Source organism: Mesoplodon densirostris, chromosome 3 (assembly GCF_025265405.1).
Source record: "Mesoplodon densirostris isolate mMesDen1 chromosome 3, mMesDen1 primary haplotype, whole genome shotgun sequence".
Taxonomy (NCBI): domain Eukaryota; kingdom Metazoa; phylum Chordata; class Mammalia; order Artiodactyla; family Ziphiidae; genus Mesoplodon; species Mesoplodon densirostris.
Window position 1 is genome coordinate 91,530,280 of NC_082663.1, and position 12,304 is coordinate 91,542,583.

General features: G+C 39.5%; 1 protein-coding gene across 1 annotated transcript in view; it reads left to right on the plus strand.

Moving 5' to 3' along the window:
- Window positions 1-12,304, plus strand: part of MAN2A1 (mannosidase alpha class 2A member 1) — a 167,577-nt gene that overhangs the window by 21,289 nt on the left and 133,984 nt on the right. Inside the window, exons 2-3 of the mRNA XM_060093236.1 lie at window positions 8,974-9,231; window positions 11,532-11,676. Of these exons, the coding sequence (XP_059949219.1) occupies window positions 8,974-9,231; window positions 11,532-11,676 (403 nt within the window). The remainder of the gene's footprint in view (window positions 1-8,973; window positions 9,232-11,531; window positions 11,677-12,304) is intronic.

Below are 12,304 nucleotides of genomic sequence, written 5' to 3' on the forward strand. Positions count from 1 at the left end.
ATTTCGTTTGGTGACCTATTAGCTTCATGAACCTGATATCCAAATCTCTTCTCAGTTTGGGAAAGGTCTCAGCCATTATTTCATTAAATAAGCTTTCTGCACTCTTCTCCTTCCCAAACTCCAATAATTTGCAAACTGGTTCTTTTGTTGGTATCCCACAGAACATGTAAGCTTTTAAAATTCTTTTTCATTCCTTTTTTTTTTTCTCCTGATTGAATGATTTCAATTGATCTATCTTTGAGCTCACTTATTCTTTCCTCTGCTTGGTCAAGTCTGATGTTAGAGCTCTCTACTGATCATTGTATTCTTCAGCTTGAAAATTTCTTGTTTGGTTCTTATGTATGTTTTCCATCTCTTCACTGAACTTCTAATTTTGTTCTTATATTGTTTTTATGATATTGTTATGTTGCTTATCTGTTTTCTCTTGTAACTCTCTGAGCATCTTTTGAACAATTGTGAATTATTTGTTGGGCAAATCCAGCAAATGTATCTTCATTTGTTTGAGACTAATTACTAGAGGTTTACTGTATTCCTTTGGTGGAGTCATGCTTCCCTGGTTCTTTGTGATCCCTGTAGCCTAGTAAAGGTGTCTACTTTTGAAGAAGCAGTGACCTCCTCCAAACTATGGACTGATTGGTAAGGGAAGCCTTTCACCTGTGGGTGGGGGCATGCTGGAGCATGCTGTGACCCCAGGTCTAGTGGTGCAGAGCCTCAAGTGCAGGGGTGTGTGGCTGCATCAGTTTTGGGGGTCAGTGTGATGTCTCTTTGGCTCAGGCCACTGGATTTCACAACATTGATATGTGTGTTCTCTGGTGAGTGATGCAGGGTGTTTTCAGTGGCTGCAAGGGCTGTCTGAGTCCTCAGTGGCATCGCTAGGTTCAATGGCTAGGTATCAGAGCAGACAGCAGTGATGGCCAGAGCTGGTGGTGTGCACACATTTGCCCATGGGATCCAGCTACAGGGGCCAGTGTAGTGGCAGGGCCGGTTGCAGACGTACATGTATTTGTGGCACTACAAGTCAGGCAGCAAAGCTGGAGCCAACTATGGGTACACTGGTAGTTTTAGGGCCCCTGGTGGTTGATGTGTACTACTGTGACTGCTCGGTCTCACCATGAGCAGGCCTCAGTGGAAGCTGGTGACAGGGGCAGTCTGGGGGTGTGCAGGTGCACAGCTGGCAGGTCTAGCTGCTGGTGGGCACAGTGTTGCCTGCAGGTGACAGAAGACAAGACCACATCCTGACCCACAAGCAGCTGTGGGGGCCCTTGCGGTAGGCATGCTTTCCCATGGCTGCACAGTCTCTTCCTGGGTGTGTGCAGGTGATGGAGGCTGGTGATAGGCATCAGGTTGGCAGCAGCTTGCAAGTGCACAGCTGGAGGGGCTCCCATGATAGTGGGGGTCTAGGCTGGAATCTTGCACTTGAGCAGCCACAGAGGCCTGGTTTGGCTGCTGATGTGGTTCCTGGGCTCCAGAGGGGATGGGTGTGGAGGAAGCAGGAAGGGACACAGGTGGCTGGAGTCAATGAGTGTAAACACATGTGGGGTGAAATCTGCAGGGGTTCTGTGACTACTGTGCTGGCCATTGGTTCCTTCTTCAGTGATGGCAGCTGCTGTGTTTCTCTGCAGAGCAGGTCACTGTGACCTCCTGCTGTGTGACTGCTATTGGTAGCCCCTGCTTTTCTTCCTTGTTCCTAGGTGTCTGTATGTGTCTCTTTGTGCAGTGCTCCAAAGGGCTGAGGAGGTTGATCACTTACCCACTTTTCTTTCCCAGCAAGGGGAACTCTTTCTAGCTGTGGAGTTCCCTCTTGGCAATGAACAGTGTTGGCTTGGGGGATGGCATGATGCAGGCAAAATGAAGCTGCTTTCCTTCTTTTTTTGTGTGGTATTCTCCGTTTATTGTTGTTGTTGTTCCACTGTGTTGCTGAAATTCTGTAAGTAGACTCCAGAGCTCTCCCAGAACTATTTTGTTTGTGGATAGCTGTCTAATTGTTGATCTTTGTGGGAAGATGGAGTCTGGGGTCTCCTATGCTGCTGTTTTGGTTATGCTACTCTCTTGACTTGGCTTTAGAGTCTGTTCTTAATCACAGTTGTTGTTCCCCTTCAAAGTAATTTTAGAAAGCCAAACTTTTATTATAGCAGTAGCAGCAGTAATATCTTCTTGAGTGCTTACTTGGTGGCAGGTTCTGTGCTAAGTTCATTTACAACCATTCCAAGCAATGGGTATTAGCACTGCATTTAGCCGTAATGAAACTGAGGCTCCCCAAAGTTAAGCTGTTGTACTTCCTCAAGGTCACAGTGCTTGTAAGTGCCAGATCTAGGATTGGAACCCAAACAGTCTGACCCAGAGCCCATGTGCTTAACTATTTAGCTAAACTGCCTTTACCTTTATCTGGTAAAAGGAGTCATTAAAAGTAATCATTATTTGCTGTTATTTAAAAATAAAAATGTGGTAAGGTATAATATCCTAGAGCATGAGATGGAGGAGAGTTAATATATATTTAAACAGATTATCAAAGGGTGCAGGTCTGTGAATTCATGTCACCAAATGGTTCATTGTCTACTGCATTCTCTTAGGTATTTCACTAAAATGCATGATGTCAGAGCCATAGGTCCCAAACTTGGCTAATCACCAGAGTCACCTGTGGAACATTAACATTGCAGTTTCTGGGGCCCTACCTGAGATTCCAGGATGAATCCCAGGGATCTGTAATTTGGGGCAGCCTTTCTAGTGAGTCTAATGGTCACTGTTAGAGCCTTGTTCACCCAACCACATTCACTTCATGAAGGACACTTCAGTGACAGAATCCAAGTGCAGAAAAATCTTGATGTGATGGAGTGACACGCTGAATCTAACAAAATTAAATTTAAAGGGGGGAAAAAGCATAAATGAAAGGGGGTATAGATCTAGAGTTTCAGGTACACACACACACACACATATTGGGGTGAAGTTTTGTTTCTTTGGGTGAAGTTTTGTTTCTTTTGCATTTAGCCATTGGTGGTTATATAATATACATGTAATAATATTTCCTCTCGAGTTCTCTTAATTATAAATTTGATTTGGTTGAATGAAGATTTCATATCACTACCATGGTAAGAAGGATTCTAGAATTGTCTCAGCGTTCTTTATCCAAACTCCCTCCACCCTGCCCCCCACACGTCAGTTGAAAATCATAGCCCATTGAGCCATGGTTGTGAAGGTTGTGAAATCTGAAAACATTTGATTGGACTGTACAGAATCCATAATCTTTGCCCTAGAAAAGGAGCCCCATATTTTACTCTACTCACAAGGTCGTGATTGTCACTATGTGACTGAATATGGGTCATTTTTTATTTCATTTCCCAATGAGTCCATGAAGATCACCCTATTGTTTAGGACTCCTGATTCTTTTCTTACCTACTTTTTGGGTTACAGTGAAGAGTTTTTCTAGATTTTCTTTCTTTAAAAATTATTAGTTTCATTTTTATTTGTATTATTTTTGGTATAGGTATATGTGCCAAAAAAATGACATTTACTACTTCCTTGTCTTAGGAAAAAATATTACACACTGTTTTTCTGTCTTTTTTTTTTTAAGTAAATATTTGCATTTCTATTGTGTGCCAGGTGTTGTGCTAGGCATCAGGGTACAATGATGAGTAAGACAATTGTGGTGCTTGTTCTAAATATAGTGATTCATTTAGTGATGAAGACAGGGAAATAGTACATGAATAAAATAGGTAAAAATGCTGTGGAAGAAACAAAAAATAAGCTGACATAGAGTGTAACATGAGGAGGCCTGTTTTCGAGAGGATGGCTGGAGAAGACTATGCAGAGGGGACATTTGGAACAGAAGGGAGTTGGAGCATTCTGTAAAGAGAACATGTACCAAGGTGTTGATGAAGTGGGGAGGAGCAGGTTTAGAGCTGAGATAAGATCAGGGTGAAGCTAAGTTGGAGGAGAGAGAGAAAGAGAGCAGCGTGGGGAGATAGATATGCAGGTCCTTATTGAGTCTAGTGTGAGGTGCTTTAATTTTTTTTTAAGTGTGATAAGAAACTAGCACTGGGTTGTAATAAAGGTATTACAACTGAGTAGGGCATGGTTGAAGGATGTGGATATAGGAAATCAGTTAAGTGGCTGCTATACTAGGCTAGGAGAGATTGTTGGTGGCTTGGACCAGTGTAGCAGTTGAGAGGGAGAGAAGTAGATGGATTCAGTAAATATTTTGGAGATAGGATGAATGAACTTGCAGGTGGGTTGGAAGTGTGAGTAGGGTGAGGAGGATTTCAGGAGTGGCCAACGAGGTAGATATTAAAGCTACTTAGTAAAGACTGGAGGCCTATAAGATGGCTTTTTGGGGAAAGTAATCTTTCAGACTTAAGTTTGAAACCGAAGTGGAGAAGTCAGGTAATCATTTGGATATATGGGTCTATTTTTCAGAGAAGAGGTTTCATTTGGAGATATAAATATGGGAGACATCAGTACAGAAAATGGAATTTAAACCAAGAAGTGGATGAGATCATTTAAGACAGTATAGAGAAGGCAGATTTCTCAGGAGCTAAACTTGAGGGCCTCCATTGTTTAGATACTGGGGAGAGAAAGAGATTGATAAACAGTTGGCAGGAGGAAAACCAAGAGCATGCTGTGCTGCGAGCAAGTGAAGAAAATATTTCAGGGAGGAGGGAGTGGTCCACTGGGCCGAATGCTCCTTGAGATGATGAGTAAGGACAGTGTTGGCTAATGAGGCTTGATAACATGGTAGCCTTTGGGGGCTTTTCAGGGGCAGTTTTGGTGGAGTGGTAGGCAGGTGCTGATTGGAATGGCCAGATGTGGGAATGGGAGTTTGTAAGGAAGGGGGATGTATAGACTGTTGATAACCTCTGTTTGTCTGTGAAGGGGGTGGGGCCCTCAAAGGGAATGGTGGGGCTAAGGGAAGCACCAGAGTTTATTTTTTTAGATAGGATATAGTATTAAGTTGAACCATAAGAAATTGGTGACATTGGACTATTTTTGGCTTATGAGAATGGCAATTTCATATAATTTGACCTAATATAATATGTTATACTATTGAGGATGAGTTGCTTTTAGAAGGTGAGTTTGATGAAGCAGTGTTGAGGGAGTTTAACCAAAAGAATACAGCCTTTGAGCAATTAGGAGAGATGGGATTGGAGCTCACCAGTGGAGTGTTGGTCTTTGAAGCGGGGCGGGGAGGCACATATTTTTTCAGTTGTAACAGGAAGGAAGAATGATATGCATATTCAGCCATGCTTGAGTGATTACAGTGATGCCAATCTCAACAGCTAGTGTCTTATATGGGGCAAATAATTATATAAGTTTTTGGATTTAGTAGTTAGGTGTATATAGATTGATTTTGTTCATAGGGCAGTATGGGTACTGATCTTGGTTTGCTTGTAGTAGGCTCTAAATTTTCTCTCTCAAAAGTCTTTGCTATCAGTGATTTCTTTTTTTTTTTCTCAGTTTTTCTTTTTCACCAGAAGTTGAGTAAGTCAAATATCATGACCTCCTTCCCCACTCCTTGGCAGTACAACACTGTGGCCTCCCTGTAGAACTGATTAGCAAATCAAAGAATAAAGTGGTTTTCTCACAAGTGATTTTCTTGCCCTACAGAAAATTGTCTTTTTCAATATTACCATCAGCATTCTTTGACTTGTTAGCATAACTGAAACATTATCTATGATTTCTGTTACTTTAATGCAGACGACAAGTGTATCTTTTTAAGGTCATATCATGCTTCTCTGTCGTGTGTACAGAATTTGCTTATGGAAGTATGTATATTTCAGGAATTTTAGCTGTTTGTAGCGAGACTTTATTCCACTGCATAATATAGTTTAAAAAATTATTTTCATTAGACCATTATGCTCACATATCTCTAGGCCACAATTTTCTCCATGGACTTATTAATTCAGTGCAGAATTCCAGGTACTGATCATTAATTGTATCTTTAAAGCTACAGTGAGATTGAAAATCGTCTTTAGTGCCTGCAGGATCTTTTTTCATGGAACATCCATCTCCTGTAATGTTTATTTTGTATAATACTCTCATCCATGGGTTTTGGGACTGGGGCCATAGTGAGAATATGCGCAAAAGGAGGCTCTTTTTTCTCAGTGTGTTCTTTTAAGCTATAGGTGGTTTTGCTATGTGCGTGGCTCCAAAATTATCTTTTCCTGAAAGTACAGAAAGATCTGGAGAAACATGGGCACCCATGAATTAATTTATACATTATAAGTGTCTGATAAAGCACGTAGTGTCTTTAAAAGCTCTGCGATGGTGGTATTTTAGACTAAGCTAAGGTTTTATTTTATGGAGGTGTGTAGCTTTACTGCAGGCAAGACAAGGCAACATGTTCTGATTCTGCTTGGATTCAGAGGAACTTGATTTACTGTTGTTACCTGCTGCGGTAGAAATTGCAAACATCACGTGAAGTAGGCGTGTATCTTCAGTATTGGAAATATTCAACGAAACTCATCAGTAGTGATTTCAAAAAGCCTCAGTCTGGGGTGTTGTGATAATGAGTGAAGAAAAGTTTTTCGCTTATTTCAGACAGCCTGTGATAGCATGTCCGTTTAGGAAATTAAATACAGATTAGTCAGCTGTGTACCTAACTCTCAAATATTTTTAGCTTCTTTGGGTGAACTTTGGGTTAGGCCAAGGGGTCCCCTTTGGTCTTTCCACGAGAGCCAATCAACCAATATGGATGTGTGCCTATAAAGAAAGATTTGTAGTGTAATATTGCTCAATTGCTGACCGGCAACCTCCATGGTTCAACTAGCTTCTTTGGACCCTGAACTAGTGTGTCAGTGATCCATCAAGTTTCCTTTGCTTTGCCATTTCTAGTCAAGGACTGATCCATATTCTCTCTCTTGCTTTTCACGGGGGGGAAAGTGAGGCTTGTCTTGCAGGATGAGTTCTTTGCTAAGACCTTGCACTTTCTGCTTCTCTATACATTGATGAACAGGCTTGAGTTCTCCCTTGTAGGACATGGCACCCCACCCTAGAGGTGACAGTTGCCTTAAAGGACTACAGTTCTGACCTGTAGGGGGCTCTTTCTATCATATGTGTCTAAGTAGAGAGGCCTGTGAGAGCATCTTTCAGGTCTGAGGAGGTCCATGGCCATCTTGTGCTCTTTGTTTCTTCAACGTCTAGGCTTTGGGTATTCATCTCCAGTGTTGTCTCTCCTGCTCACCCTCAAGGTACCTTCCTTCTGGTTTGCTTCTCATCTTGGCTATAGTAAGTCCCCTACATACGAACCTTCAAGCTGCAACTTTCAAACATGCGAACATATTATAAACTTACTACAGTACAGTGCTATCAATATATAGCCGATTGTGTTAGTTGGGTACCTAGGCTAACTTTGTTGGACTTAACGAATAAATTGGACTTACAGACGCACTCTTGGAATGGAACTCATTCGTATGTAGGGGACTTACTGTACTTTTTTTCTTATTCCAAAATATCTCCCTTAGTCCCTTCAGACTTGTCACCTCTCTCACAGTTTGCTGAAGTGGTCTTCTCTTGGTAGATAGCACTCTGTTGATTTCTCCCCACCCCTTGCTGAACTGGCCAATACTTGGAACTTGAATCTTTCTTATTCTTGGCCTCCCCATTACAAAATCCACAACCACTCATAACGGACTAAAGAAGAGTATAAATACCCTTAACCAGTTTTTTCCATCTTTGATTGTGGCCTTCCTTATGTATTTTTTATCAAAAGAGGATCAATCATGTCATACATACTACGTTTTTCATATATACTATTTTAAAACTGGGTTTTCTTCACTGTATCTCCTGAAAGTAACTTCCCAATATTTCTTTTTTAAAAAAATTTGTATTTCTAACTTTTTAGCGACTGAAAACTGTTTCATGATATTAGATGTATCACTTGACCAGGCCTTCACTTTGGGACATGTAGGTGTTTTTTCTTCTTCTTTTCCTTCCCCCTTTCTGTCTTCCTGTTATTTACTGGTGGGAGAATTTTTGTTTCTGCATGTACAGATTTGTTTATTTTCTATGCATATATTTTATTAAACCTTAATGTGGACATTTTTAGGGTCATAGCGCAGGCTATTGCTGTTGCTGTGGCACACATGCAATGTCACCTTGTGTATTCAGGCAGGGACCTATATCTAATGCACATCTGTCTTTCCAGCATGTAGCCTTATGCCTGTACAGTGGGTGTTCACTAAAGAATTATTGTTGAGTTGAAGAAATGTGAGGGCCATGTGATAAACATATAAGTACTATGTATTTGGGACCCAAGATATAGGAGTGAACAAGACAAAGATTGTCATTGCTCTCATAAGTTGAAGGGTTATTCTATATAGCATGGTTTATGTTTAGAGGTGGCAAGCCTCTACATGTGAGGATCAATTAAAGAAACCGAAAGATACACAATAGTATAGTAGAAGCAATCTAAATGACTTACAGTGCAGTTGCTTGGGGAAGGTTCATGCCAATCTTTTTCATAATATAGCTAATTAAGAGTTGACTAGTTGATTTTTCTATTGATAGTTCTTCTTTAGGATTGTTCACTAGTGTTACTGATTGAAATGGAATGATCTTTTTTAGGTTCATACATTTTTGCTCTTATAAGTAACTGGAATCAATTATAGTTAAATTTAAAATTTCATATCTGAGTATAATATGGTGTTGTACTTAGTGATTTTAGAGACCTGAAGATCTTTTAGGGCCGGGTTTGGGGTAATAGGAAATATAGCCCCCAATATTTTTGGTCTTTCTGTTGCACATTTTAAAATATGACTAAACAAAGATTGCAGCCATGGAGAAGATTTTCTGCTGTAAATTGGTGTTTTAACATCCAGCTGTTATGCATTCATGTGTTATGTGATCCAACTTATAAAAGTGGATAGTGAAGGGAGAGTAGCTGCCCTCTTGGGTGAGGCACATAGTTTAAAAAAAGTGTCGTGTGTCTCAGTAGAGCTATATTAGAGTTTCATATAGCTGCCTTTTTCTTTTTTATTGTAGGGCCAGCTCTCAATGTTGCAAGAAAAAATAGACCATTTGGAACGTTTGCTAGCTGAGAATAATGAGATCATCTCAAATATTAGAGACTCGGTCATCAATTTGAGTGAGTCTGTGGAGGATGGTTCGAAAAGCTCAAAAGGCAATTTCAGCCAAGGTGCCGGCTCACCTCTTCTGCCATCGAAACAGTTGCCTCTCACAGTTGACCCTGCAGACTGTCTGTTTGCTTCACAAAGTGGAAGTCAGAGTTCAGATGTGCAGGTAATGTATGCATTCGTTAATAATCACTGGACTTTGATTTGTTTTTGTTTTTTCAGATTTGATCTGGTATCTGTTCTTAGTTGCTGAATTCTCTGGATTATTGTTTCTATTTTTGTAAAATCATTTGATTAGTCAAATGATCATTAATGTTCTTTTTAGTGATAAATTTCTGTAATTCTGTGTTTCTCCTAATTTTTCTTATTTTGTACTTCCTGACTATGGCCTTTTCTCTATGCTTCTTAGGTCTTATTTTCTGTAATAGTTGAAGACCTTCAGAGGTTTAAATCTGGCCAAAGAGAATTTTTTTACCTTCCTTTGGAGAGTACCAGAAAAGCCCTACTCTTAGTATATATCTGTTCTACATTATAGGTTTCACACAGTGTAAGATTACATTCTTTTTACTGAATATGCCTTTGTGAGAGGGAAGGGAAATGTTCTAGAGCTGTGCTGTCCAGGATGGAGGCTGCAGTCCACCTGTGGTTAATGAGCACTTCAAGTGTGGCTAATTTGAGTTAAGATGTGCACTGATATCCACACAAAATGTTGAAGAGTTAGTGTGAAAAAAAGAATGTAAAATATCTTGCTCATTCATTACATGTTGGGATGGTAAAATTTCGAATATATCAGGTTAAAAAATATATCATCAAAATTAATTTTAGCTATTTCATTTTACTAGAAAATTTTAAATTATGTATTTGGCTTGCATAATATTTCCCTCGGGTAGCACTGTTCTAGAGGGTAGGGGAGTTGAAAACTAAGGTAAGAAAGGACTTCTGCCTTTCTTAAACTTTGTGTGTGTCACTCATGTTTGCTCTGTTCTACCGATTGGCAAAGAGCTATTTTACCGTTGTACCTTAGACTGGAAACTGGAACTTGGTGACAGGACCCTGGGGTGTGAATATTTTAAAGTTGGACAAAAGGAGTTGGCTCTGGCCTTGCTTCAGAGTAGAAGTTTTCATTAACTCTTGGGGACAGAGAACATGATATGATCTCGAGGCCATGGCTCACAGGCCAGGCCGGAAGCTGGGGACAGTGGAGCTGCCCGGGCTGCGTGCCTACAGCCTCATCAGCCTAGTGTGTGGCCAGGTTCAGATAGGATCACGATCCTGTGCTTTGAAGGGGTATCTATTTCTGTGAGGCTTGGCTTTGTTTAGGTTTTAATTAAGTACCTTTTAAAGGGAAATGATAAAATCTTTTTTGGGGTGGAGGGGAAGGGTCTAAATCTGAGCTGGACAGAAAGGAGCTGCAGAGCAGCCATGGAAATCAGGCAGAGCAAGGCAGCAGGGTACTGAGAAAGCTGCAGGGCCCAAGAAAGACCTGGAAGGAATAGCAGAGAGTGTTCTCACATCCTCTTATCCAGTTGGTTCCCAAAGATTTGTTCTCATCCTTGGGAGTATTTTATTTTAGTTATAAACTTCCAAGTGAAAGATATATTATTGTCTTAAAATACATTGTATTCACTTGTATATGACTTGCTTATCTTAAAAAAATTTGTAACCCATTTATGTATTTATTAGGATGTAATTTTTTAGTTTGAATTTTACCAAAGGAGGTTTGTGTTCTTTGTTACACTTACTATTATAGAGAGTATGAAAAATAAGTTTTTAGGTTTGTTTGGCTTTGTTTTTCTGTAATATTTTTTCCTTTGTGTCTAAATAGATTATTATCTAGAAGGAACACTACATTGGAAACTTAGAAAATATTTGAACACTAAAAGCTAAATCTCAATGTAAAAAATGCTTCCATTTTTAAACCTAGTTGACCCTGTTATAGTTTTATTTTTAGAATAAAAAAGGTAAACATACATAGGCAAAATTAAAGAATAGCTACAGATTCATTTCCATTCAGATTCAGATACATAGGCGATTGATTATAATATAAAGACGAAGTATAAAATAATTTTCAGTACCGTGTTTGAAAATGCTAAAATACTTGATCATGATGAAATTTTTTTTTGTTTGCTCTTCAGTTCCCATCATTTTCTATTAAATTGTATTGGAAGTAAAGCAAGGGAAGAAGAATTGAATGAAGATATTTTATATTAGAAGCAGAAGAGGAAGGGGATTATTTATCAGGTTAATTATATAATACAAATAGCATTTTAACCCTTTGAATGGTGATTAAACATTTTCTGCCTTAAACTCTTTAGTTAATGTCTACAGAAATAGTTTTATCTTTTAAAATATATATACAGAGTATAGCAAGGAGTAGTTTTGAGCAAATATTTCCAAAATTAAGTTTAAATTAATAATGGTTATACATGATTAAATTTAACATTTTTTTTTGTCTCATATTTTTAGATGTTAGATGTTTACAGTCTAATTCCTTTTGACAATCCGGATGGTGGAGTTTGGAAGCAAGGATTTGACATTACTTATAAAGCTGATGAATGGGATACTAAGCCCCTTCAAGTCTTTGTGGTGCCTCATTCCCATAATGACCCAGGTAAAATTTGTACTTCAAAAATCTAGAGGTTAATAAGCCCTTGTAGGCCCAGAGTATTTGTTTCTTTTTTTTTTTTACAAATTTAATCAGTTATACATATACATATGTTCCCATATCCCCTCCGTTTTGCGTCTCCCTCCCACCCTCCCTATCCCACCCCTCCAGGCAGTCACAAAGAACCGAGCTGATCTCCCTGTGCTATGCGGCTGCTTCCCACTAGCTATCTACCTTATGTTTGGTAGTGTATATATGTCCATGCCACTCTTTCACTTTGTCACAGCTTACCCTTCCCCCTCCCCATATCCTCAAGTCCATGCTCTAGTAGGTCTGTGTCTTTATTCCTGTCTTACTCCTAGGTTCTTGATGACATTTTTTTTTTCTTAAATTCCATATATATGTGTCAGCATACAGTATTTGTCTTTCTCTTTCTGACTTACTTCACTCTGTATGACAGACTCTAGGTCCATCCACCTCATTACAAATAGCTCAATTTCATTTCTTTTTATGGCTGAGTAATATTCCATTGTATATATGTGCCACATCTTCTTTATCCATTCATCCGATGATGGACACTTAGGTTGTTTCCATCTCCGGGCTATTGTAAATAGGGCTGCTATGAACATTTTAG